This window comes from Equus przewalskii, chromosome 10 (genome assembly GCF_037783145.1).
Source record: "Equus przewalskii isolate Varuska chromosome 10, EquPr2, whole genome shotgun sequence".
NCBI classification, from domain to species: Eukaryota; Metazoa; Chordata; class Mammalia; order Perissodactyla; family Equidae; genus Equus; species Equus przewalskii.
The window spans coordinates 37,576,014-37,603,873 of NC_091840.1; the positions used below are offsets into that span (position 1 = coordinate 37,576,014).

The following is a 27,860-nucleotide window of genomic DNA, read 5'->3' on the forward strand; positions in this document are numbered from 1 at the left end:
CCCAAAATGCCTGGGGCACAACCCAGACTTACTGAATCAGATATTTTATTGAGATCATAATAGTTTCTAACATTGTGAAATTTCAGTTGTACATTAGTGTCAGTCACCATGTACACGTGGCTCTTTACCCCTTATGCCTAGCCCCCAGCCCCCTTCCCTTCCGGTAACTGCTAAACTGTTCTCTTTGTCCATTTGTTTACCTCCCACATATTAGTGAAATCATACAGTATTTGTTTCTGACTTATTTCGCTTAACATAATACCCTCAAGGTCCATCCATGTTGTTGTGAGTGGGACAATTTTGTCTTTTTTATGGCTGAGGTAGTATTCCATTGTATATATACACCACATCTTTATCAAATCATCAGTTGTTGGGCACTTGTGTTGCTTCCACGTCTTGGCTATTGTGAATAATGCTGCAATGAACATAGGGGGTGCATAAGTCTCTTTGTATTGTTGATTTCAAGTTCTTTTGGTAAATACCCAGTAGTGGGATCCCTGGGTCGTATGGTATTTCTAATTTTCTGAGAAATCGCCATACTGTTTTCCATAGTGGCTGCACCAGTTTGCATTCCCACCAGCAGTGTATGAGGGTCCCCTTTTCTCCACATCCTCTCCAACATTTGTTATTTTTTTTCTTTGTAATTATAGCCAGGCATGTATATTTTTAATAAGTGCCCCAGGAGTGATTCTGAGTCACACCAAAGTTTGAGGACCAGTGATAGTGTTAAAGAAAGTGGGTGTTAGGAGATTTGAAAGACAGGTCAAGATTTTGTTAGGGATGGTGGCTTGCTAGCTGTGTAGTTTAGGCTACTCTGGAGAAAGTGGAAGCTTTGAAGATTTCAGAGCCCAAGGAGGTAGGTGATCAGAGCTGCACTTTAGAAAACTCAGTATGCAACTGTGTATTTAAAGATTGAAGGAAGGCAGAGTGAAAGCAGAGGAAGCTATTGCAAACAATTGCAATGGTCCAGGTGAGAGCTAATAAGAGCCTAAATTAGGGCTGTGGCAGTGGTAATGGAGAGGTAGCCTATGAATGGCAGCATGAGGAATGGATGAGTGTCAGATAGGGATGGGTAGGACATGAAGAAATAAAAAGGAAGAATGGGGAAGAATGGAGGGTCTTCCATACCAGACCTGCTAAGGACCTCCATTGTGCTTTAAGGATAGGAGAGGTTAGGCAGGGAAGAGAATGTGCCTTTGCGTGTGGTGTTTCCTCTGCCTGGCTTTCCCTTCCTTCTCCATCTCCCTTTGTCAGCCTGGTGCATGCTTACTTGCAGGTTCCAGCTCAGATACCATCTCATTTAGGAAACCTTACCTCACAAGCATAGTTATTGTCACTCCTCAGAACACCCAGATCACACTGTTCATACGGTGGTAGCTCTCCAGAGTGGCACCAGAGTGTAGTGGTCATGCATATGGACTATGTTTGCAAGCACCATGAATTCTCTGTTCCTTAGTTTCCCCATCTGTAAAAAGGGGATAATTATGGCACTTATCTCAGGGAGCTATTACAAGAATTGAATGAGAACAACACCAAGTACATAGAGTGCTCTACTAATGTTATTGTGCATGTTGTATTGCAATGTCTAATGCATGTTTTCCCTCTCTAGATTGGGAACAAGACATGTGTCTTGTTCTTCTGGCTAACAGTAAGGCACAATGATAGTAAATGGGTTTTGGAATCAGACAGACGGGTTCAATCCCAGCTCTGTACTTACCCTGTGTGTAACCTTGAGCTTTACTTCCCTGAACTCAGTTTATTCATTTATAAGACAGTGAAAATAATACGTGTCTTACAAGTTATGAGGACAATTTGAGATAATCAAAGTTGCATATCTGGCCCAAAGAAGGCAGTCACTAAATGGCAGTTTTTATTTTCATGTGTAGCTCCAGAGCATAACACCATGTTCAGAACACAGTGAGTGCTTAATAATTGATTATTGAATGGAAAGCTGACATTATATTCCAGGAACCATGCTAAGCTCTTTATGTACAACATCTCACTTCATTCTGATAAGAACTCTATGGAGAACGTACTGTTATTATCTTCAGTTTACACAGAAGGAATCTGAGACTTAGATTAAAGTCTTACCTTTGACCAAGTTCTCAAAGCTAGAAATTGCCAGATTTTAATCCCCTGGGTGCTCAAAAATAGTTGATTGAATGAAAGAATGAATGAAAGTTAGGAGACTTACCCTGAGTCAGGTGGAACCAGCACTGTTGCTCTTGGTCCCTGTGCATCTCCATAGTCTTCAAGTCATCTCTACGAATGAACTGAAGGTGAGATGCAGGCTGGTATTTGGCAGTTGGTGTATAGTGAGCACAAAGGCTGTGCTGTAACTACCTCTGCTAATAAACTGAAATGCTTAGTGAATAAACACATCTTAAATAAACTGGGGGCTCTAATTCTTGGCCAATTGTCAACAGCATGGCCAGATCACCTTCCCAAGACCTAGGAAAAAGCATTGTCCAAGTTACTGATTTCAAGTGGCTTTGTATCATCCATATTTGCTTTTGAGGTGTCAGAGCCAAGATATGAGATCCGCCCCCCTCCTGCCCGGCCTGAGAACCTAAGTATTTATAACCAGGGAACTTAACAAAGGAACTTTGAAGAAGGAAGAGAGACTCTCTTTGCTCATCTTTCACATTATTCCTCCTCCTGATTTGGTCCCCCATTGTGCATTTAAGAAGAATAAGAAGGAAACAACAATCCAGTCCCGAGTTCTCCCGCCCAAATAATGTTCTTCCTGTTGACTTGGAAGAAAAAGGGGAGGTACTTAGGTAGCTTTCTGATTTTGAAGACTCCGAAGCAATCCAGAATCCCAAACTTGACAGGCAGTGGAAGGAGTAGGAGCACTTGTATGAGGCAGACCTGGCTTTGAACCCTGGCTCTTCCGCTTGCTGGCCATGTAATCTCAGTGTAGTGTATAAAGCTCCCAGCTTGGTCCCTTGCACCCAAATGCATATGTCAAGCAAATGATGATCATGTTTATCCTTCTAAAACTAAGTACTATCAGAGGGATTTCAGTGTGTGAGTGAGGCTGGGAATTAAGGTAAATGGTAGAATTAAAAGTGATACAGAATTTGGAGGTGAAGAAATGTCAAAAAGGGTTAAAGTTGAATCTGATAGCAGGCCTTTGGGGTTTATGATGTTGGTGTGCTGATTATACATCATAGTATCCCTTCTGCCTCCTATCCTGGAAATGCTATTCAGCCAAACATGTATAAAGGATAATGCCAGCAAAGCAGAACTTTGAAGGAACAGTAACCTCAGTTAAAAAAACTAGGAATGTCCAGAAACCTATTTAAGATGTTATTTCATCATAAACAAATTGAAGTAGAAACACAGAGTTGTCTGATGGTTTGATTTAGAGGGAGACAAGTATATTCGTTTCCTGTGGCAGCTGTAACAAATTAGCGCAAACTTGGTTGCTTGAACAACAGAAATTTATTCTCTCACAGACAGAAGTTTGACATCAGATTCACTGGGCAGAAATCAAGGTGTCGGTGGGGCTGTGCTCCCCCTAGAGGCTCTAGAGGGAAAATCCATTTCTTCTCTCCTCCAGCTTCCAGTGGCTGCGGGCTTTCCTTCACTTCTGGCCACCTCACTCCAGTCTCTGCCTCTACGGGTCTCATTGCCTCCTCCTCTTTTGTGGGTATCAAAGCTCTCTCTGACTCCCCCTTGTGAGAACACTTGTAATTGGATTTAGGGCTAACCTGGATAATCCAGGATAATCTCCCCATCTCAAGATCCTCACTCCATCACATCTGCAAAGACCCTTTTTCCTTATAAGATAACATTTACAGGTTCATAACAATAATAAAAATAATAATTGGTAACTATTATTCAGCCTACTACAAGAAGCTTGATCCAGCTTAACCAGCATTCCCAAATGAGATAACTATCTCTTACCTGTTTATTTTTTCATTTGTTTTTTTAGTCATAAAAATAATTGATGTTCATTGTCGATCATTTAGAAAATACAGAAAAGTTAAAGGAAAAGAAAGAAAGGAAATTAAATGAAAAACAATTTTTAATCCTCTCACCCAGGGATAGCCAGCCCCTGACCAATGAGCATTTTTCTAGGCTGGGCCCAACAAAGAGGAAGAACAGGAAAAAGAGAATAAAAGTAAAGAGAATGGAACAAGCAACTTGGAAGGTAATGAAATAGGTTAATATCGCTCATAATGGACGTGTACACGGCAGCCTAATTTAAAATGGATGTAGAGCTTTGAAGTGAAATTAACCAGGACAGGAGGTGCTTGTATGATGTGTGGAAATGACGCTCAGTCCCTTAGAGGTGGAAAGTTTAGTTTTGGCCTCTCACTTGAAAACCCCTGAATTTTCCCAATACTACCTCATTCACTCCTAGAAGTCAGACCCTGGACTACTAATCTGCCTTGTCATAGGCTTTTCTTGAGTCCTTATCAGCCTTGCTCAGTGGGTCAATGTTATGAAGACTGGGGGAGTCTGGCAGGGTGCCTGCTCCTCCCAGGCTGATATCAAAGGGCAACAGGACTGTGACAGAAGGCAAACATTCAGACCAAAGCCAGATGTGGAACTGAAACAGCAAGAGGAAAAGCCAGAGCATCAGGTAAAAAAAATTTTTTTCTTAAATCTCATCCATCTCCTTGTAGGTGCAGTTTATGTCTGAGGGTATGAAAGACTTAGTAAAATAGTAGCTAAGGAGAAACTTGCAAAGGAAAATGAGTGAGAAATTTTGGAAAGAGTGGAAAACATATTCATAGGGAGCTACAATCTCAGAAAACTGTATCTATCATAGTAGCTACCAGCATCCAAGTAACGTCAATGAGACTTGGGAGTTATGCGAGTTTAGGCCTGCTAGTTCAGAAGCAATTAGATTTGGTCTGTGGGTCCCAGCAGGTGGAAATTATAAGGAGACAAATTACAGCTGACAATAAGGAAGCCATTTCTAACAGCTGTTGGAAAATAGAAGGGACCAATTCAAGAGGTGGTGAGATACTTGTCACTGGAGGTGGTCAAGCAGTTGCTGGAAAGCAGTTTGTTGGGAGTTGGGAATATTATAGAGAGGATTTAAGAATCAGGTAGATGGTTGGAACAGAAGATCTTTAAAGTCCCTTCCAACACTTCTGTGATTCTATGATATGAATAGAACGTTATCAGAAATTTCTCTAAGGAGCCATACATTTACATTTACCCGTAGGAGATGCTCACAGATGAAAAAATAATTCATGAGGTTGATTCTGGTTTGCCTGGAGGAAGTGAGAAGGAAACCAAGAGCAAACCAATGGCAGAGGAGGGTACAGGTCCTGCTGGATGCCTGCTTTTTTCCCTCTTGGTGGTTATAAACCACAGGGCCCCTGTTTTGCCAAGATCACATAGAAGAAATGGGTTCTCTTCTTCTAGTGGAAGAATTTTGGTTTGGGTTAGTAAATACTTTATTTCACAGTTAACAAAAGCTAAGGGAGTCATTTCTGAACTATTTGCTTCAGAGCTCTAATTTCAATTTAGGTGGCTATTCTCTGGTCTATGAAGCAAAAGGAGGTTGACCACTGTTTAGTAACTATGTCCCAAAGGCTCATGTTCTTTTCCAAGTCTTAGAGGTTCCCACCACACAGGGCAGAACTATTTGGAAGGAAGGAAAACTGCTTCTGCATCACACTGTACATGAAGAAACATACTTTTATAATTTAGAAGAACATTTGGTGTCAACTGACATTTAGGTGTAGAATAAAGCTTTTTAAAATGTATAAAATAGCACATAAAAATACCAAGTTTTATGTTTGTTTTTATAGATCTTCCACATCACATATACTCAAAACTATACTCCCTTAGTTTTCTATTGCCTTCCTTTCTTTCCCCTTGGAATGATAAATAGGAGCATCTTATGCTTCAATTTCTAATTCTGCATATATGCTAATAACTTACTTTGGCTCCTGTGCCAACCCGTGCCCTTCATATCTGGGCTTACTGTTGGCACTTCCTGATTTTAAGTGAAAAGCAGCTAAAAATTTCAGCAATGTAAGTTTTCCATTATGGCAAAATATTAAGCATTCACCTTTATCTGTGCCCATTCACGCTGGAAAGGCTAAGAATCTGGGCAAAGTTGTTAGAAAACAATAATATCAAAGGTTATTTCCAATGTTAAAACGAATCTCCAATAATTTACAGCTTTGAAGAAAATATTGTGACCTCTGGAGTTCTTGTCAATGTAGAAAAAGCATTTCTGTCCTGATGACCCCTTTCTGTTATTGTCTGGAGCACAGAGGGGCTGCTGTGATGGAGAGTCTCAAGACTGACACGGAAATGCTCTATCCTGAGATAACTGTAGAAGTGGGCAGAGTGACTTTTGGAGAAGAGAACAGGAAGAAGATGACCGACAGCTATTTGAAAAGAACTGAGAATTCTAAAATCATCCAAGCTACATGTGCACTGTTAAATTCTGGAGGGGGTGTGATCAAAGCGGAGATCGATGATAAAACTTATAATTACCGATGCCATGGGCTGGGACAGGATCTGGAAACTTCTTTTCAAAAGCTCCTTCCTTCAGGTTCACAGAAATACCTTGACTACATGCAGCAGGGGCGCAATCTCCTGATTTTTGTGAAGTCATGGAGCCCAGATGTTTTCAGCCTCCCCCTCAGGATTTGCAGCTTGCGCTCCAATTTATATCAGAGAGCTGTGACTTCCGCTATCAACTTGAATGCCAGCAGTGCCCTGGAACTGCTCAGAGAGAAGCAGTCTAGAGCTCAGAGAGGAAGATCGAGGGTGACGGAGCTGCATCCTCAGAAAGTTCTTGACAGAAACATTCAGGAAGAGGAAGATATGAGGATGTTTGCCTCAGAATTTTTTAAAAAGGACAAGCTCATGTATAAGGAGAAACTCAACTTCACTGAGTCAACACATGTCGAGTTGAAAAGGTTCACCACCAAAAAGATTGTCCCTCGGATTAAAGAAATGCTGCCTCATTATGTGTCTGCATTTGCCAATACTCACGGGGGATACCTAATTATTGGGGTGGATGATAAGAGCAAAGAAGTGTTTGGATGTAAGAGAGAAAAAGTGAACCCTGACTTATTAAAAAAAGAAATAGAAAACTGCATAGAAAAACTGCCTACCTTCCACTTCTGCTGTGAGAAGCCAAAGGTGAATTTCACTACCAAAATCTTGAATGTGTACCAAAAGGATGTTCTGTATGGTTATGTCTGTGTGGTTCAAGTGGAGCCTTTCTGCTGTGTGGTATTCACAGAGGCCCCGGATTCCTGGATCATGAGGGACAATGCTGTCACAAGGCTGACGGCTGAGCACTGGGTGGCCATGATGCTGGATATTCAGTCAGGTAAAGCAGAAGTCATTATTCAGTCAGCTGGGAGGAACCCCCTCCTCTGCCTTCTGTGGTTATTTGGTCAGATATTTTAGTTTAAGAATGGAAAGCTGGGGCTGGCCCAGTGGCATAGTGGTTAAGTTCTGTGTACTCTCCTTGGGCGGCCCGGGTTCTCAGGTGCAGATTCCTGACATGGATCTACACCACTCATCAAGCCATGCTGTGGTGGCGACCCAAATATGAAATAGGGGAAAGATGGACACAGATGTTAGTTCAGGGCCAATCTCCTACACTGAAAAAAATAAATAAATAAAATAAAAATAGAAAGCTGTTTTTGCTTACAAACATTCTCCCATTACAGGATTCTTTCCCAAACATTTTTAGTTCCAAAGACTCAGAATATGAACTCTTTGAGGTCAAGAAATTCTTGGATGTTAGTCTGCTTTGGAAAAGTTATACTTTGCCGTCAGCCATTGATTAGCAGAAGTTCCCTTTTAGGCACTGTAAAGGCCTGTTGAAAAAAGGTTGCAGGTTGATATTCATAGTCAAAATGTTCATCAATAGTCTCACTCTAAAGATATTTCAGAGAAACATTAAGAATGACTCTTCACTAATTCTTTCAAGGGAAACTAACTGACAAATCTGAACTGTTTTTGTAACATTAGGAGCTCATACCTTAAAACCTGTGGGTTTGAGGCACCACCAAGTGGGGGAAAACCAATGTAAAAGGAGATGCTGGAGCAGGGGATGGCGCTGGGGGAGGGCGCCTTTTGATGTTTTCACATCCCTTGCAGTTTTGCTCAGAATCAGCCCTGAAGATTTCTAATCACTCCATAAAGGACTTATAGGCCGAACGAGGCTCCTCAGTTTGCTTTCATGGTCAATACGTTCCAAATTTGATAAAAGAAGCTTGAGTGAAGACTTGAGTGATTTTATTGGATTATTCTTTCTCGTGTCCTAAATTTGTTTACTTTTCTCATACCCCGCCCCACCCCCCGCCACTAGGGATCCTTCTACCTTCTATTCCATCGGAACCTTGGATGGGGCCTTAAACGACAACTATAACAATATAAAAAAATACTGTGCTTAACTTTTCCTGATCCCCACTAGCAGCCTGTCCTCTTAGAGACGACCTGGAATCAGAGTATTAGAGTGGGAAGGAAGCTTAGGGATCATTGCAGGAGAGAGAGGTGAAATGACTTGCCCGAGATGAGTCGCACAGTGACTTAGGAGATGCGTGACCCTGCAGGAGTCCCCAGACTTCCTTTCCTAACATATATGAATTGCTTCAGGCAAAGAAAGCGTGAGTCAGCTCAGGCAGGATGCACATCACATGTCTCCAATAGGAAGAGCAATAGAAGTTCTTTTCCTTTGTCCTTTTCCTTTTTGTCTGACACAACTTTCCGTGCATTCGTTGGGCAGCCTCCAGTCTGGCCACAGACCACGGTCTTCCCCTGAGTTCACCAGCTTCATCTGCACTTAGAAGCCCGTCATTTCCCACAAAAGTCTTGGAATTTAAGGGGGCTCTACAACAACGTTTGTTTCCAGGTACTCCTTCTTGATTTCAGCTGAGGGGACTATTTGTTTTCTAAAATTCAGTTGGGAGGAATTGGTGACAATTAGTCCAAGTCTTTCTCCTTAGGGAAGGTCAAATGTAGGCTGTAGCAGACATAATGGTCCCAGATGGCCAACTCTTGTTTTCCCGTCATCAAAGCCACACTATACTTCTGTGTGCTTTGGGGCTTCCAGTCACATATAGCTTTTGTTCTTCAAATTTGAGAGAATTTAGGAATTTTCCTCGATTCTTTAGGTCTATACCACAAGAGACTGCCCCCTGGCTTTCCAGTGCAGCAGAAGGTGAGCCATGGGGTTCTAAAGCACAATTTCTCAACCTTGGCACTATTGACATTTGGGTCAGATCACTCTTTGTTGACAGGGGCGGCTCTGTGAATTGTAGGATGTTTAGCAGCAGTCCTGGCCTCTCCCCTCTAGATTCCAGTAACACCCCTCCAGCTGTGACAATCAAAAAATTTCCAAACATTGCCAAATGTCTCCTGGGGGCAAAACTGCAACAGTTTAAGAATCATTGTTCTAAAGGGAAGTTCTAAGTTCCCCCAAAGCATCAGGTTTACAAAAAAAACTTAACGGGAAGGAATCCCTTCTTTGCAGTAATGGACCATTTGGGGTTAAGGAGAGGGTGCTAGGAGGCTGTTCTGTGGAGACCCCTCCCTGCTTGCCTTCGCCTGCAGGAGAGCTGTCAGGAATGGGAACTTTACAGTCGTGGCCTGTGAAGACGCAGTGCTTTCTTTGTAGACAAGGAAACCCATAGTTCCATGGCTAGACTCATTTCTTCTTATGAGGTGACAGGAATACTTAGGATATGCCTTCGTGAATTTTAGTAACTCCTATTCCTTGAATTTTCAGTGACACAGGAAGAGATACAATTTAAACCAGAATCCCTCTGTAAGAAGCTATTCTCAGATCATAAAGGACTGGAGGAATTAATGAAGACACAGATATATCCTTGTTCTCAGGGGATTGTGATATTTTCTAGAAGCTGGGCGAGTGACGTTGGCTTAAGGAAAGAGTGGAATGTCCTGTGCGATGCTCTCCTAATAGCAGTTAACAGCCCCTTGGTACTCTATACAATCTTAATAGACCCCACCTGGACTGGAGGGCTTGCCTATGCACGAAGCACTGCTCATCAGTTAAAGCAGAAACTGGGAACTGTTGGTGGTTACACAGGGAAAGTATGTGTCATTCCAAGGCTGATACACCTGTCCAGCACGCAGTACAGACCTGGTGAAATCGCCATGCACTACCCCCAATCCTACAGGCTTGCCAGTGAAAATGAAATGGAAGACCTGTTGCAGGCCCTTATTGTGGTCTCACTGAGCTCCAGATCTCTTCTGAGTGACCAGCTGGGCTGTGAATTTTTCGACTTGCTCATAGCGGAGCAGGGTGAGCTGCTCTCAGAGAGCCTTCGGGAGACACGAGAATTGTTCATCCACTGCTTTCCAGGAACCAGGAAGACAGCCCTAGCCATAAGGGTCATGGAGAAAATGAAGGATTTGTTCCACTGCAAACCAAAAGAGATCCTCTATGTTTGTGAAAGTGACTCCTTAAAGGATTACGTGACGTAAGAGTTTCACTAATTAAACACAAGAAATGTATTTACTCAGTCTTTTCAACAGTATCACGAAAGTAATTTGTGTTTTTAGTTTAAGATTTTGCACTGCCTCAGCTGCATAAGTGCAAGGAGCCCAGCCTACATACACATTTCCAAGTGATACTTGCAAAAGTGGTACTTTGCAATGTTCAGACTTAAACATCTCATTATAAATTAGCCAAGGATGCATAACTTTAAATTTATATAACTGGAAACATTAATTTTTTCGCAGATTGTGAAAATTTAAAGAAAATTTAAGAAAAGTAGAAATGAACCTATCTTGCTTTACATATACTTTTTGCTTGATACTTAATGCTTGAAGTCCTAAGGTATTTCAGTTAATTAGACATTATACCTAACAGGAACTTGAATTGAAATACCATTTGATTTTGCTTATAAAATATTTTAATTTGTTTGACTGTTCTGAATCAATAATTTTAGAAAACATGCAAATTTACTTCTGATTTAAATCTTTAGCTTTCACATTAGTAAAAGAAATTGGTTGCTATCCAATCTAGCAAATGGGGGCAAACTCATTTGCTAATAAATCTTTTTGGGCATCATTTATATGCTAGGTACTGTATACATTTAGTGTTAGTGGGAAAAAAACACACTGAAGACCTTGTCATAAAGCCCAATAAGGGAGACAAAGAAAAAAAATAAGCAATGTGAGTATTGTGTAATTAGCATGATAATAAAGATATGCTTATCTCAACTTAGGCTGGCTTTAGTCACTTAGTCACTTAGTCACTTAGACAGCAAATACTCCCCAGTGAAGAAGATCCTTGGGCACACTCTTAAGAAGTCAGTAGAAGTAAATAAAATGAAAGTGTTTTAGGCAAAGGGCACATTAAGTACAAAGTTACAGAGACACTAGAGAACCAGAAAAGCAGGTCTGACTGGAGCAGTGAGGGAGTGTGGGTTTGTGGCAGGTGATGAAGTTGGAAAGGAGATAGATGCCAAATTATGAAGGATCTTGTAAACTGTGCTAAGGGCTGTGTCCTTCTTTATGCTTCGTAGGCAAGTTTAAAAATATCACAGTCAAAAGACAAATTCAGTTCAACAAATATCTATTAAACCCCTAATGTGAGGGGGATACAGAGATGGCTAAGAACCAATACCTTTCTTCAAGAAGTCTACACCATCCTAACTGGAAGAGTAGAACATGAATAGCTATGATTCAAGGCACAGGGAGTAAAGCTGCAGGGACTGCACACGTAAGAGCAGGAAGTCTGCAGGGATGAGCAATGCTACCTGGATCCAAATTAGAGGAGGCAAGAAACAACTAAGTTTGTTAATATATATATATATAATGGCATATATATTATAGCATATATAGCATATATATGCTAAAACATATTATAAAGGAACACTGAGCTAAGTAAACAGGGTAGAAGCTCCAGAGAGGCATAGCCCTGTAGATTTGTTACCCTATGTGACAGGTCACAGAATTCAGCAACCTCTTGATGTTTTTCTTCCCAAAATCGAAAGAGCCTACAGGTTTTGTACTACCAGGAAGTGGGGAAACAGGATTTGCTCTGGAGGAATTTCTATCAGCCCATACCTCTTTTGCGTATAAAAATTATGCTATGCCTCTAGGTGATAGTTCTCCAGCTCTAAAAAGGACAGAAAGTAAAGAAGTGGTAGTAAGAAGTGTAAATTACTTTTGAGATTTCCTTTAGATGTAAGGAGCTTGTCAAGCAGCGGAAATAGACTACTAATAGAAATAATAAAATCTCCTACCTGGGTTCATTTTAAAAGCTTCACATGCAATTTAACTAGATAACCCCAAAGAGTAGAGTTTGCAATTATGTATCCTGTCTGTCAAGTAACTTATAACAGAGCACTTTTGTAGTATCCAGGATGCTACAGAATCAATGATTTGGCCTGCAGATGAAAACTAGCCTCTGATTCCAATCCAGAGAGCAACGAATGCATGGTGTTCCCTTTGTTTATATGCCTGAAACCCTATTTTCTCTTTTATCCTTACAGCCAGAAAACCACCTGCCAAGCTGTGACCCAGAAAACCTTCATGCAAGGGGAGTTCCTAAAGATTAAACACATAGTGATGGATGAGACTGAGAATTTCTGCAGTCAATATGGAGACTGGTACACGAAAGCTAGGAGCATCACCCATCCAAAGGTGAGAGGGGCTGGAACCGAGAACCTTCACCATGGGATTCTCTGGCTTTTTCTTGACCCTTTCCAAGTCCATCATGGAGCTGTCAATGGCCTTCCCCCTCCATCTGCTCAGTTTCCTCGAAAAACAATCACCAATGGGATCCACTGTGCTCTGGAGATAGCAATGGTCATGAAAGAAGAAATGAAGAAGATCAAAGAAAACCCTCCCTCCAACATGTCCCCGGACACACTGGCATTGTTCAGGGAAGCTTCCTACAAGGAAGCAATGTGTGCCCAGGCTCTGCCTGGGGTGTGTGAGACAGAGACTAACATGACAACAGAACAGATTGCGAAACACGTGGCAGAAAGATGTCACAACCTGTTCCAATGTGGTTACTTGCCCAAAGATATAGCAATTCTGTGCAGGAGAAGGGAGGACAGAGGACGCTATGAGCTTGCACTGCTAAAAGCAATGAAATTAATGGAGACCCACGGAGCAACAGAAGTTGTGTTCAGCCAGGCTGCCGGTGTTTTGGGCAGTCATATCGTTTTAGACAGTATTCAGCAGTTTTCAGGCCTGAAGAGGAATATTGTGTTTGGTCTCAGTCCAGAATGTGCCCTGTCAGACGAATTTCATAAGCTCTGCTTTGCCTCAAGAGCTATTAAACACCTCTACCTGCTTTATGAAAAGAGAGCAGCCTTCTGAAAATTATTTCAAATACAGGAAGGGAGAAAGAGCAAAGTCCCCTCTCCCAGACGGGCACAGAGTGCAGCAACTCTTTTTTCAGACAGGGGCAGCTACTCTTTCCCATATTATAAGTGAGGAAATCAAGGCACACTCAGTGTGGTGTGGAGCCACAGAAATGACTCTTGGGTCTAACCCTTCTAGTCTATTTGCAGTGTCACTGTCCTTTTCCCAGTCCACTTCACCTCCTCCCTGTACAATTACAACAGACTTATAATTGGTCCCCTGCCTCCAGTTTTCCTAGACCGATCCAACTTTCATCCAGTTAACCAGAGAAGTTCTCCTCAAATAGAGAACTGATTTTGTGACATCCCCTGCTAATGTGTCTTCAGTGAGTCCCTGCTGTCTTCCAACCAAACCAATTTTCAAGGCTTTCCATGCTACACCCTGACTTACTCTCCTAACGCATCCTTTATTATACTTCCATTTCCCAATGTTTCTAATGCACTGCAGCCTGCCTGGCCTATCTTGGGAGCGGGGGTAGGATGTCCTCCAGGCTACTTACTTTGACTGGGTGTCTCAAGGGTAGCACCTTGGTTGGCACCTCAAACTGGCTACAGGTCTCATGCTTTCTAGGTGCAGAACTTGATTTCTCCTTTGCACTGACTCTGGATCAGTCTTTTGGGGATGGCTTTATGCTAATCAAGCTCACAAAAGACCAATGCATAAATAAAAATGCCACCCTGTCAATTTGCAGTGAGGGTTGTAGTAATAAGTGGGCCAGATGCTTTTGCTAATCAGTACATTCAATGTAACATAGGAAGCCAAATTTTATAAGCATAGCTTTGCAGCAATGGGAGCTGGTAATCTGATTCAAACGTATGAAGACTTCAGGCTATGTTAGACTGTTGCAGTCATCTCTAAAATAGGGATATTTCCACCACAAGGACTAGACAGGTCATGTTTACAAAATAAAGCAAATTTAGAATGCCAAGAGTGACTAGTTGTTCCATATTCTTTGCCTCAGGTGAAATTTTTTTTTCTCTCCGAGTTTCTAAAGTTTCCAGGTTGACCACCAATCTTCCCCTCAGTCCTCCCAACACGTGCATACTTTGCTCACATTCATCTCTACAGGTTAATACACTCATCTGGGTCAGAGACTGCTTGCACTCTGCCGCTGGCCTGGGAAGTTGTCTGTCTTTAAGGGGCCTTTGTACATCCATGATGTCTTCCATTATGATTTGGTGTTAATTTTACAGTCCAGCTCTGAGAGTTTACAGGGAGCCTGGATGCCAATCTACCACCTGTGTCGTCTGTACACATTCCTGGCTCCTGGCTGTGCTTGTGCCATTTTCCCAGCCTTCAAACCCTTTTCCGCCCCCTCTACATGTTGAAATCCTTACTTGTCAATCAAGTCCTTGTTCAAATGCCCACATCCTCAATAAGCTTTCACAATCCCCCTAAGTTAAACTCGGTCTCTCCTTTTGCAGCCATTCTATGGCTTAAAATTTTTTTTGATGATAACACCAAGCTCCTTCTAAACTGTGCCAGAAGAGTAGTTGTTGGCATAGCAGAATCTCTGTAATAACTTCCTATCGTGTCTTCTTTCCAATGTATGTGAAATAAAAATAAAATCCAAGTTCCCCTCTCTAGTCAGCTCCCCAGATGGCTAAGCAATTCCTGTGCTCTTCAATGCAATCTTGCTTTTCTGTCTGTAAAGATTTTTAAATTGCTGTGGAAATATTCTGACTTCCAGGTTGTTTTGAACTTCTAGAAATTTTTAGGACACTTTATTGATGCTGGGGAGGCACGAATCCAGGAGAAGTTGTGGAAATATTTTTGGCTATCATATCAGGTAAAGCCCATCAGATTTCCAAGAGGTGGGAGAGCAGCCAGGGCTTGGAAGAGTGTCCTTAGCTGCCTTTCTGACTTGCCCAGGCCATGAGAGGGGCCAGGCTGAACCCGCGGCCTGCTGTCCTGGCCATGGATTGAACAGAGAGCCCGTGCCCTGCCTCCTGCTGCCCCGGTTACTTGATGCTTCCTCCTTTTTACCTTTCCTTCAGGGCTTTAGGGTACTTTTAGATGGGAGAAAATAGAGTTCAGCAGTTAATTAGTTTTCAGTGAAACAAAAGATCCAGTGTGTTAACATTTGGGTAATGGAAGATGTGTGAATTCTCTAAAAATAATTTACAGAGTCAAAGGTGGTTGAGGACTCGGGGAGTGGAGAGCACAGGGAACTGCTGCATTTTAGTCAGAAGCCTCAGGACCATTTGGTTTTTTAAACTATATGCAAACTTTATATGGTTTTTGATAAAATAATTTATTTTTAAAAGAATGAATTGTTTTAAATATTGGATTTGAGAGTCTTTGTCAGTTCTTGGTCTACTCAAACAGCTCAGGCTTAACATAGAAGGCCTGACCTAGTGGTTCCCAAGCCTGGCTGCTCATTATAACCATCTGGGGAGCTTTAAAATATACCGGTGATCACCAGACACCAGACCAATTAAGTCAACATCTCCAGGCACAGGCTTGGGCATTGATATTTGTTAAAAGTTGTCCACGGGTTGGCCCGTGGCGAAGCAGTTAAGTTTACACGTTCTGCTTCTGGGGTTCGCTGGTTCAGATCCTGGGCACAGCCCTATGCACTGCTCATCAAGTCATGCTGTGGTGGCACCCCACACATAAAATAGATGAAGATGGGCACAGATGTCTGCTTAGGGCCAGTCTTCCTCAGCAAAAAGAGGAAGACCAGTGGTGGATGTTAGCTCAGGGCTAATCTTCCTGAAAGAAAAAAAGTTGTCCAGATGGGACCAGCCCGGTGGTACAGTGGTTAAGTTTCATGTGTTCCGCTTTGGCGGCCTGGGCTTTATGGGTTTAGATCCCAGGCGTGGACCTACACACCCTTTGTCAAGCCATGCTGTGGTGGTGTCTCACATACAAAAAATAGAGGAAGATTGGCACAGATGTTAGCTCAGCAACAATCTTCCTCAAGCAAAAAGAAGAAGATTGGCAACAGATCTTATCTCAGCGCCAATCTTCCTCACCAAAAAAAAAAAGGTTGTTCAGATGATTCTAACATGCCACCAGGGTTGAGAACCATTGAACCCTTCTCCTAGTCTGTTACTTCTGTCCTCAAATAGATGTGTACTCCTTTCTCTTGCCATTAGACTGTGAGATCCTTGAGGATAAGGATGGTCACTTACACACCTTTCTTTCCCCAAAAGTAACTAATGCAGTGCCTCGAACATGGCAGGTGCTCAGTAATTACTTGTTGCCTGGACTTGCCACTTTCAGAAAATCAGAATCTACAAGGGACAATGCTTCTAGTCAATAAAAGGGACATCTAATTCTGGAGACTTCAAAGAAGTCATTGTGGAGAATCATCAACACTGAAATAATGAGGAATAAGAGAATGAAGGAATTTAATCTGTTTCTAGGCAACAGGCAAAGTTATAGTTTCATGTTGATGGAAGTTCATTAGATCTGGGTTTGAGATTAGGAACCAGTGGGCATTAAGAATAATTGACTAACTTGGTTGTACTTAGAATTCTAAATTTTTTCCACGAAGCCTTAACATAATGGATAAAACAATTAGTTTGATGAACTAATTTTCCTCTTGTGAAAAGATTCGAAAACTTACTTTTAAAAAGAAGGGTAATATAATTCTGCAGTCTAAGTTTGAGAAATGGAGAAAGGCAAAATAAAAAGTTCTTAGCATCTTGTTATCCAGGCATTTTTTTTTCATTTTTGCTTATTTATTTTCATCTTTGTTGATATGAAAAAGTATTTTTACATAGTTATGATCAAGTTGTGCAAACAACTTTATACCCTGTGTGTTTTTTTTCCATTTAACCTTTTTGTGAGGTATTGTTGTAGATTGTATTATTGTTCCCGATACTTCACCATCCCTATAGCTCTGCCCTTTGCAGTTCCCAACATCAGAGCTGGAGTATATTCCCCTCGAGATAGGCATGGCCATGTGACTTTATTTGGCCAATGAAAGGTTAGTAGTTGTGGTGTGCACAGAGGGTTTACACGTTTCAGTATTAGGTCTGCCCTCTTGGGCTTCTGCTACTGCCATGCAAAGGCTATGTCTCGGGCAGCCCACCAGTCACTGAGGAAGGAGCGATGTGAAGCAGATTTAAACTCAACTCATGGCCTGGATCTCAACTAGATTAGACAAAACCCAGCTGATGTGAAAATGCATAAGTGAGAAATAAATGCTTATCATTGTATGACTGAGACTTCAAGGTTGTTTTGCAGCAGTAGCTGATGAATGCAGGCGTTGTAACACAGGCTTCAAAATTATCATTTGTAATGGCTGCACGATAGCCCAGCTAGATTATACAAAATTTCAATACTCATCGCCCTATTAATCTGGGTCACTAGAAAGTTTACACTATTAAAATTAAGCCAGGCACACAACCTTGTCTTTCTTTGATATAGTTATAAATCCCCAGAGATAAGATCACTGGATCAAAAAGTGGCCCAGATAGAAGATTCACCTTATACTGGTTCTGATGAGAAGCGCATAGAAAAACCCCATACAGAGTATTTTCAGAGTATTTATACAGTCTTGGAGTTGAAATTACCATACAGATTTGTTGTCTTAAATAAGAGAACAAAAGGCTGAGATCAGGTTCTGATGACAAAAGAGGCATTGGTATCTCAGAAACAGGTGGCTCGGAGCATGCTGGCTCTGCAGGGAGAGGAAACCAGGGCTCATGACCCTAACCAAGAACCTCAGAGGAAGAACTTAGCTTGGAGAATTACAGACGGAAACATGAATTATGTAACATTATATAGGCGAAGACTCTGGTCACTTGAAACTGATGTAGGGTACTATCTCAGAGAAAAGATAAGACAGGAAGCCTCTGACCATCAACAGGACTTTTTTTAAAAGAGAAACTCTGGTGTGGAGAAAGCCATGTAAGGAAAGAGGAGGACGTACAGAGGTAAACTAGGTTTCCTCTGAAGCTGAGCTGCCCCCAGCTCCCCAAGGTTTTGGGGAGGCTAAACATAAAATTATTTTCAAGAAGCTTCAATTTGAAATAAGTACAAAATTTATAATAACTGTATGTTATGATTTATTGAGATGTTACTACAACCAGCTACTATTTGCTAATGCTTTGCATACAAATTTCACAACTCTGTGAGGTATATACACATTTTCTCCATTTTATAGATGATAAAACTGAGGCACAGAGAATTTAACTTTCTCAAGGGCGTGTGTCTAGTAAGGGTCCAAGCTGGGCAAATATAACATTTAAATAGAATCCTTGATATGGTAATCTCAGCTCTGAGAATGTATAAATACTCTGAAAATACTCTCCAGAGGCAAGAATACTCATATTTGCCCTCAGGCCCCTCTGTGAAGTTCTCATCTCTAGAAAGCATTGGCCTCCATTGTAAGTGAAAACGGCTGACTAGTCTATACTGTTTCCTAGACTTACCATCTGTCAGGTCTCCCAGAGCCTCCTGATCATTCTGGGAAAATCTGAATTTCTTCTTCTTCACAGCACAAGATCAGACTCAGGTCATACTCCTGACAGACTGGTTCAAGGTGACTCCTAACATGAACTGCCAGATCTCCTCGGAGAGAATCTGGCATGGTGGCTCCTCCGATGGCAACCTCAGTGGGGTCTCCTGGTGACTTACAGTGTAAAGGCCCCACCTTCCTCCTTTCTCTAAAATCTATATATATATAAAATCTCAGAGTAGATCTTACTGGTTATCAAATGAAACAGGCATTTAGAAAGTTCCAGGGACAGCGTTTTCCTTCCAAATCTACCTCACCCGTAAGAGGAAGAAGGAGCCTTAAATATCTTTAAGATATCTGTCAATATCTTCAGATATGACAGAGGCAATGGGAATAAATGGGAGTAATTTTCAATTTTGTTCCTTCTTCCATTCTCAGCCTAAAACCGAAGTGAAGAATGAGGAATTAGGACATAGCTACTACGTACTTTCTCTTCTTATTGTTTACTGCTTCACAATTATCTCAGGCCATTTGCATCTAAAGTTCACTTTCACCCCTGCTTCAATCAGGGAAGGCTGACTTCTTCGCCCAATTACAGAGCTTAGAAGACACACGTGTTAGAGTTGGGGGCAGTTCATTGTACACACTCCCCCCCCACCCCCACCACCACATTTTGGCTTCCAAGACAGCCAGATATGACAAATAAACCCCATCAGTCAATGGCCAAGACATGAAAATATGTCTACAGTTCCATTCTTGTATCCTCTGATATATAAGATTATAGCTAACATATAGTAAGTGCTTACTATGTGTCAGTGTTCAAAATATTTTATATATATTATATCTTTTATCCTCCCAGCAACCTTTGAATTCTGTACAGCAGCCCCATGTAAGGTAGGATAAGGTGGTGTTAACAGCATGAGTCCTAGGGTCAGGCACACCCTGGCTTTGAATCCCAACTCTATTCAAGAATAAATTGGCTGGAAGACCTCAGGCAAGTTACTTCACCTCTTTAAGACTCAACTTTCTCATCTGTAACATACTGATAAAATTCATACCTATGCCTTACGACAAAGATGAAGACTGAAATAAATAATAAATTTAAATAAAGCCTGCACGTGGAAAGCTCTCAGTAAGTTTTGGCTCTGATTAGTTTTAATTTACAGTTGATGAAGCTGTGGCTTAAAGGTAAATATCTTGCCCAAGATCACAGAACTAGTAAGTTCTGAACCCATGTCTGCCTGACTCCAAAGTCCATTTTAGCCTCTATGTCCTTCTGCCTTCCTGTCTATCAGAGTTAAAGGCCTGAGTCCCCACGTTCACAGTAATTGATTTGATTTGATGTTGAGACTAGGATTGGGTATACTTAGAATATTTGTGATATTAAGAAACATGGTTCTTCTTAGCTTCTAAAATTTTTCTACAAAATCAATATAATGAGAATGATTTACGTAACAGAAATGTTGAGAGGCAAGCATTTTCTACACTAAGAAACTTAAAAAAATATACCTTTCATTACCAGGTCTAAACAACGGCCTTACAGAAACATTAAAAAATAGAGAATGACAAAAGAAAACCCATCCCCATTCTTCCCACCATATCACAGTGTTTTCATTTTTGCTTATTCGTTTCCAGTGTTAGTTCATTGGCAGATATATTTTCGCAGAGTTGTAATCACAGTGTGCATTCCATTGTGTATCCTGTTTGCGTTGATTGTTCTGGGGGCCCCTTCCCACTCTGCAGTCTCCCATCGGGCACGTGAGACATTTTCCACACTGCAGCCTAGGGAAGGACGACTCTTGATGCAACAGAGCCAGCGGATTTCTTGGCCCAGCCCACCTGAATTTACGCCTACAGAGAGGAAGACGGTGATGCCAAGTAAAAGCAGCAAAAGCCCTTTACCAACCTCCATGAAATATGGGGGTGGGAGCAGAGTGCAGACATTCTAGGCAACTCAGCAGCAAAGTAACAGAGGGTGGAAGCATTCTTCCTCCCTCATCTCCCCACAGGTCACTGTGAGAAGCTGGCATCGGTGGTTGTGCCCTCCCTGAAGAGTGGCAGTTGCCAGGCGCACAACTCAGGAAGTCTGTAAAACAAATCTCTGGGGCCGGCCTGGTGGCACAGCGGTTAAGTGCACACATTCCGCTTCCGCAGCCTGGCGTCTGCAGGTTCGGATCCCGGGTGTGGACATGGCATGCTGGGCCAGCCATACTGTGGTAGGCGTCCCACATATAAATTAGAGGAAGATGGGCATGGATATTAGCTCAGGGCCAGTCTTCCTCAGCAAAAAGAAGAGGATTGGCAGCAGATGTTAGCTCAGTGCTAATGTTCCAAAAACTATATAAATAAATAATAACAAAAAACACAAACTTCTGTTTGTCCAAAGATACCTAAACAGTTTCCCAAACTTGCCTGCTGAGAGTCACCTGGTGTGACTGTTAAAATTCCAGATCCCTGGGCCCCTCCCAGCTCTAGGGCAGGTGCCTAAGTCTCTGTAATTTGGAGATCATTTGGGAAACACTGTACTGAATGCTGAAATGAGCAGGGTCGGTGCTTGGATTACAGGAAGAACCCCCACCCACTACTTAGAATGCTACCCAGGAATGATCAGGGCTTCTGTGGGACTGAGATCTGGGGCACTTATGGACTTGTGTGGGTTTCAGAGTCAGATGTGACAAGGTTCAAATATGGGATCGAGCACCCAAATGTGATTTGGGCAGGTTCACTGATCCTGTGTAAAATGGAAATAACAACATTATATCCCTCAGATGGTTGCTGTAAAGATTAAATGCTTTGGGGCCGGCCCGCTGGCACAGCGGTTAAGTGTGCACGTTCCACTTCGGCGGCCTGGGGTTCGCCGGTTTGGATCCAGGGTGCAGACATGGCACTGCTTGGCACGCCATGCTGTAGCAGGCATCCCACATATAAAGTGGAGGAGGATGGGCACGGATGTGAGCTCAGGGCCAGTCTTCCTCAGCAAAAAGAGGAGGATTGGCAGCAGATGTTAGCTCAGGGCTGACCTTCCTCAAAAAAAAAAAAAAAAAAAGATTAAATGCTTTGTTTCACGTGCCTGGCACAAACCCAAGTGTCAAACCTGGCTGTTCTCGAACCTGGCTGACCACAGAATCACCTGGAGATCTTCAAAATATAGATTCAGTGTTTGATGCCTCATGTCTGAAGAGGAGCCCCAGAATCTGCATTTTTTTAAAAACTGTGCTGAAATGTTCTGACGAGCAGCCAAGATTAGGAACTAATTATCTGGTTATAGTGTAAATTCTGACAGTTATTTACTTCATTTTATTTTATTTTTTGTAAAGCAAGTGCCTGACTTAAGCTTTGATTGCTGAGGCATCCACTTCAAAGATGGCTTTCTGGAATAAACACATTGCCAGCCACAGGGCTGGATAAAGAGCTAGGCCACCTCCCCCCACTGAGGCTTTTTTGTTTTAGAGATCTCCGTTGATTTCCATACTGATGGGCCGCTGTCTTTTTTTTCTTCCTGCACGTCAAATTCCTGCTGTTTTGTTTTGTTTTGTTTTCGAGGAAGATCAGCCCTGAGCTAACATCTGCTCCCAATCCTCCTCTTTTCGCTAAGGAAGGCTGGCCCTGAGCTAACATCTGCGCCCTTCTTCTTCCACTTTATATGTGGGACGCCTACCACAGTATGGTTTGTCAAGCGGTGCCATGTCCACACTGGGGATCCAGACCGGCGCACTAAACCGGTGCACCACCAGGCAGGCGGCCCCCCCCCCACCACCCCCCCGCCCCCGCCCAGTTATTGTTTTAAATTCACCAATAGAGAGTGAGCCCGGGAAACCCTAGGCCCCACCCTCCCCAATAAAAGCAGAACTCCAAGCTAGGACACTCTCTCTCCGAGACCTCGCTGTGTGGCCCCAGGTGTGCTGTGTAATTTCCAGGTCTTGTAAGTAATAAACTTTTATTTTTTTCAAAGTTCCCTGTCGGTTATTGCTGAAGGGCATCTTGTGATCATAAAAAGAACCACAAGAGCCGGCCCAACCACACTGGTTATGGACAGACTGAGACTCGCACAAAACACTGGTTCGTGACATCTCAAACTCAGTTCCCTCCAGTGCGTAATACCTTTTCTCATAGTTAAAAATGATTGCTAAAGCCACACTGTAACAATTCTTGCAATCTGTAAAGAGGGACACCCAAAAGAAACCAAACAAGAAACCAAAACAAGAGCTCAAGGGAACTGTGACATGTGGGCTGTGGAGGGAAGGTACAGATCAAAGTGAAAGGAGAAGAAACGTAATCTGAACAATAGCAGTGACATTAGCAGTCAAATCAGCAATAGGAAATCCAGCAGAAATTTCACCTGGGCTTCAGCTACAACTGTCGGGATTATAGAGGCTACTGGAAAAATTAAGTGAGAAAGTCAACGAGATGCACTGCTTAATTCCCTATCTGGCTCTAGCATTGTTTTCTTTTTCTTGTTGCATTAAATATTTCTTCAGTAACTCAGGCTTATTGTACAAAATAACAATTCCTCCCGCCTCACTCGGCTTTCCTTCCAAACCCGCCTCACTCGGCTTTGCTTCCAATTCCACTTTCCAGGGGGTAATCCTTAATAATAGTCTTTGGTGTATCTAATCAGGCTTTTCTGTAGCATTGTTCTCCAAGAAGTTTAAAGCTCTCTTTTTTGTTGTTGTGGGGTTTTTTTGGTTTTTTTGAGGAAGATTAGTCCTAAGCTAACATCTGCTGCCAAACCTCCTCTTTTTGCTGAGGAAGACTGGCCCTGAGCTAACATTCATGCCCATCTTCCTCTACTTTATATGTGGGACGCCTGCCACAGCATAACTTCACAAGCGGTGCGTCCGTCTGCACCCAGGATCCAAACCCACGAACCCTGGGCCACCGAAGTAGAATGTGTGAACTTAACTGCTGCACCACGGGGTAAAGTTCTCTTTCTGAAAAACAGGTCCTTTACAGTCAAGCCAGAACTAACTAGCCTTTCACCTACTTATTAAAATAGTGAATTTCTATTGGTACACAGGAAACAGCTTTTTTCCCCCCTTGGGGCGAGAGAATTCTAAATATTCTAGTTTTCTGAGAAATCAAAACCTAAAAGACAAGCACATCTAGCTTAGTTTTCTGAGAAATCAAAACAAAACAAAAAAAGGCAGGAACAGTCTAACTTCTTTGTTCAGAGGAATCAAAACTTGGCATTCCTCCTGGGTTCGCGTTTGTCCAGGGGGCTCAGATTTAAAAGCCATTTCTCTCTGAAGGTTACCACAGCCCTTGTCAAGCTCCAGAGACTGGAATAGGTCAGGACTTCAGGAGTTTTCTCTTTAACACTCCAACCCTGAGGAATCTTCCAATTCCCAGGATAAGTACAGACTGCTTGGACAGACCCCAAACCATGCCTGTTTAACAGAAAGGACGGTCTCAAAAAAAGACCACAGAGGGGCTGGCCCCGTGGCCAAGCAGTTAAGTTCGCGCACTCCGCTGCGGGCGGCCCAGTGTTTTGTTGGTTCGAATCCTGGGCGCGGACATGACACTGCTCATCAAACCACGCTGAGGCAGCGTCCCACATGCCACAACTAGAAGGATCCACAACAAAGAATATACAACTATGTACCGGGGGGCTTTGGGGAGAAAAGGGGAAAAAATAAAATCTTTAAAAAAAAAAAAAAAGACCACAGAACCCTAGGATGAGAATCCACTCTGTGGCTACAGACCCTTCCAGATATATCCACTTGAGCCAAGAGAAGCTGAGGTAGACATGTTACTGGACATGTTACGGCCACACTTTTCTTAAGCAGGTGAAATAGACAGCGAGGAGAACTGGCCCTTAGATGGGACTCACCTTCCAGCTGAGACCAGGGATGCAGGATGCAGGATTCCAGCCCAGACAACCTGGCAGAGGTCAGAGACAGACAGTGGGGTAGAGCGTTATAGGGTGGACTGATCAAAGATCTATGCAACAAACTTTCAGCCGTTGGGGAGGAGCTAAAGCCTTGGCGGGAAAGGATGAGGGTTAGGATTCTTTGTCAGTTACCCAATTGGTTGGTCTCTATGAAGACGGTTTTCTTGTTTTTCATAATGTATATGCTTTCATTTTCAGGAGAAACTCAAGATAAATTGACTGGGAAGCTCTGACCTAGTTGGATTTTCCACGTTAGTTTTTGTAAGTGTGTCAAAAATACATTTGGTTATTTTGTTTGCCAACATTAAAAGCACTGAAAAGTGAACTCGCCCAGCTTTTACAAGTTGTGTCTTCAAATTCTTTTGGAGATGGGGCACAATCAGCAGGTGGATAGTTGAGAAATATTTGCCACTCTGTAACAGGAAAACAATCATCTGTAACAACAGATATTTATTCTACTGCACACAGGTAACACATACATATATTCTGGATATTTTCTCTAGACATCCATTGGCATACTCATTTTTACAACATGAGTATATTTTTATTCCATCAGCCATAAATGTAAGATGATGTTTTAGACCGAAATTAAATGAACTGTTTCAGTATGTGTGTGAACAACAAACCACTGGAGATGGTGACTACAGCACCGAAGGGGGTAAAGAAAATAAATCAGACAAGGTCATCTAATCCTAATTCTAATCCGGAGCAGGCCATAACTTCTCTGGTTTGAGTCTTCTGTGAAATGCAAGGGAGCATAATGCTTGGCGGCAGACAGAGCTAGTTCCGAGGATGTGGGTCTCCTCCATCCAGTGTCTGTTGTTAGTTTCTTCCCGCACCATAATTTTCTCAGAGCCCCGGGGGACTCATAACCCTACTTCCCTATTCGATTCTTCTCCTTGGGCCCACAGGCAGAGACTCTGCTCCTCTTGCCTCCGGCCACTCCTTACACCACCATTTCCAAGCCAGGACACACTCTCACACAAACGCACACACGCTCTGGCCGCACCCCAAGCCACTCCTGTGGCACCGCTGCCGCCCTAGCCGTGCGGCTGCCCTAGGACCGCTGTCCTGCAGAAGCCTCGCTGGTCACTGCTCGGCCGCAGTGTCGCTGTCGTCTGACTCACAAGGGAAGCTGTTCAGTTTGTGGTGAGAGGATGTGCGGTGCCCGGGGAGCTGCTGGAGGAGGTAAAGCTGCGGCTCTGGGTGGAGCCGGTGAAGAGCGGGTGCAAGGCGCCTTGGGCGGGCCAGGTGGGAGTGCGCATGCGTGGGGGCGGGAAATTGGGGGGGTTGTGTGACAGAGACAGATACGTGTGTGTTTTTAAAAATATTTTATTGAGGTCACATGGGTTTATAACATTGTGTGAATTTCAAGTGTACATTATTGTATTTCAGCTTCTGTCTAGACTGCATCATGTTCACCACCGAAAGTCTAGTTGCCATCCATCACCTTACACACATGGGCCATTTTATCCCTTTTGCCCTCCCCGCTTCCCCTTCTCCTCTGGTAACCACCGATCCATTCTCCTTATCTATGTGTTTGTTTATCTTCCACATATGACTGAAATCATACAGAATTTGTCTTTGTCTGACTTATTTCACTCAGCATAATACCCTCAAGATGTGTGTGTTTTGAAACTGATGTTGCCTCAAGGCTTTCTCAAATTAAAATACCTTCCTGTTAGATATTCTTAAATAATGCTTCTCTAGAATACTTTGTAAATATTATCAAACAAATTTTTGTATTTATTGAGATAATTTTGACTTCCTATTATTTGTTCATATGATATTGTATATTAATATTTTTTCTTGTTTTGGGCATTTATGTGTTCTGGGATAAATCCAATTTGGGTTTGTGTGGTGTGTGTGTATTTAATAATAGCAATCATAATAAACAAGCAAAAAGCAAAACAAACACAAATAAAACTCTTAATCTGGTTAATTAATCAAATAATTGCTTTTTAATTTTCCAATTTCCTTGTCTACATTTATTATTCCTGTTATTTTGTGTTCCTTTGAAATCTAGTTCTTTTTCTAAATTCTTTAAATTTTGATGCAAATCACTCTATTTCCTCTTTCCCTCTTACCAACATAGGCATTTAGGGCTATGGATTTTTCTCCACGTACTGTTTAAGCCATATCATGGTAATTTGATGTGACCTAAACCATAAATCTTCAGCGGGCAGATTGTTTGTGTCTCTCACAGCACTTAGTGTACCCACAAGGGACACTCACTGAATGTTTCCTGTACTGAAAAATCAGAGAATGTTTAGATGTTTAGATAGCATGTTCAGGACATAATTAAGCAAAAGAGAAAAAAGACTGCAGGTGGCAGCACAAGCCTGAGTCTTCAGAGCCCCCTTCTCCCCGTGGGACTGTTGAGTTTTGTTGATTTGCTCAAACACTCCCAAATACAAGTTCTTTGACGTCATAAAGACTTGGAGTCCAGTGCCCCTTCTTCTTCCCCGTTCATCAGGTCTGCCCCCTGCCCGGGCCATCTTCATTTCCCACTCTGACCACCTAAGGATGCATAGTCCAAAAGTTCAACCACTTTCTTACTAACGGTCTAAATTCACATGCCCTACTCTCTTTTTAAATTTTTTTGGAGGTAAAGGTTCTCTTTTTTATGTTAGGAATAATTTCAAACTTATAGAAAAATATAGAGAACAATATAGTGAACACAAATATGGCCACCACCCAAATTTAATACGTGAAGTCAATTTAAAAACTTCTTATTGTGGAAACTTTTCAAATAGGCACAAAAGTGGAGAAAAGGAGAGAATAGGATAGTGACTCTCCATTTATCAATCACCCACCTTCAACAATCATCAATCTTTTGCCAATAAGTGGTATCACTAACTACCCAGTTGCCCAAGCCCAAAACTTAGTTACTCAATTTTAGTCCTTTCTCCTGATTTCTATTTGGTCAATACAGCGCCGTGCTCACTTTATTTCCTAAATATCTCTCACATATACTCAATTCTCTTCATCCCCACTGCGGCACTGTGGCCCAGGCCACCATCATCTCACTTGGATTATGGCAGAACCCTCCCTACTGGTTTGCTCCTCCTTAATTAGTACTCCACGCTGAATTAATAATGTGCCACCTGCTCTTAAAAAATTATCATGCAATAGAATTAACTTTTTTGGTGTACCGTCCTACGAGTTTTACCACTTACCAGGATACAGGATACAGAACCATTCCATCAC

General features: G+C 42.3%; 2 protein-coding genes and 1 long non-coding RNA gene across 9 annotated transcripts in view; 2 read left to right on the plus strand and 1 right to left on the minus strand.

Moving 5' to 3' along the window:
- Positions 1–24,722, minus strand: LOC103554498 (uncharacterized). Its single transcript, XR_545716.2, has 4 exons — positions 24,591–24,722; positions 2,195–2,262; positions 1,315–1,465; positions 1–415 (listed from the first exon to the last, which is right to left on the minus strand). It is a non-coding gene; the product is annotated as an uncharacterized lncRNA (long non-coding RNA).
- On the plus strand, positions 4,434–14,933 carry SLFN14 (schlafen family member 14). 3 transcript variants are annotated; one of them, XM_008525576.2, is made up of 5 exons: positions 4,436–4,594; positions 6,244–7,321; positions 8,729–8,854; positions 9,731–10,445; positions 12,468–14,933. In XM_008525576.2, the coding sequence occupies exons 1-5, from the start codon at positions 4,454–4,456 to the stop codon at positions 13,300–13,302; spliced, it is 2,895 nt and encodes a 964-aa protein (XP_008523798.1). In that variant the 5' UTR covers positions 4,436–4,453; the 3' UTR covers positions 13,303–14,933. The 3 variants fall into 3 exon arrangements, with proteins under 3 accessions (XP_070418586.1, XP_008523798.1, XP_070418587.1); XM_070562486.1 differs by having other exon boundaries at positions 4,485–4,594; positions 6,249–7,321; XM_070562485.1 differs by lacking the exon at positions 8,729–8,854 and having other exon boundaries at positions 4,434–4,594.
- The window catches only part of SLFN11 (schlafen family member 11), an 18,491-nt gene continuing 13,240 nt past the window's right edge, over positions 22,610–27,860 (plus strand). The window contains exons 1-3 of one of the 5 annotated variants that reach the window (XR_011523475.1): positions 22,610–22,682; positions 24,544–24,649; positions 24,849–24,993. The gene's annotated coding sequence lies outside the window, so the exon portion shown is untranslated. Of the gene's footprint in view, positions 22,683–24,543; positions 24,650–24,848; positions 25,119–27,860 lie in introns of those variants that run through there. The other 4 variants (XM_070562506.1, XM_070562507.1, XM_008525578.2 and 1 more) reach the window with 4 other exon arrangements.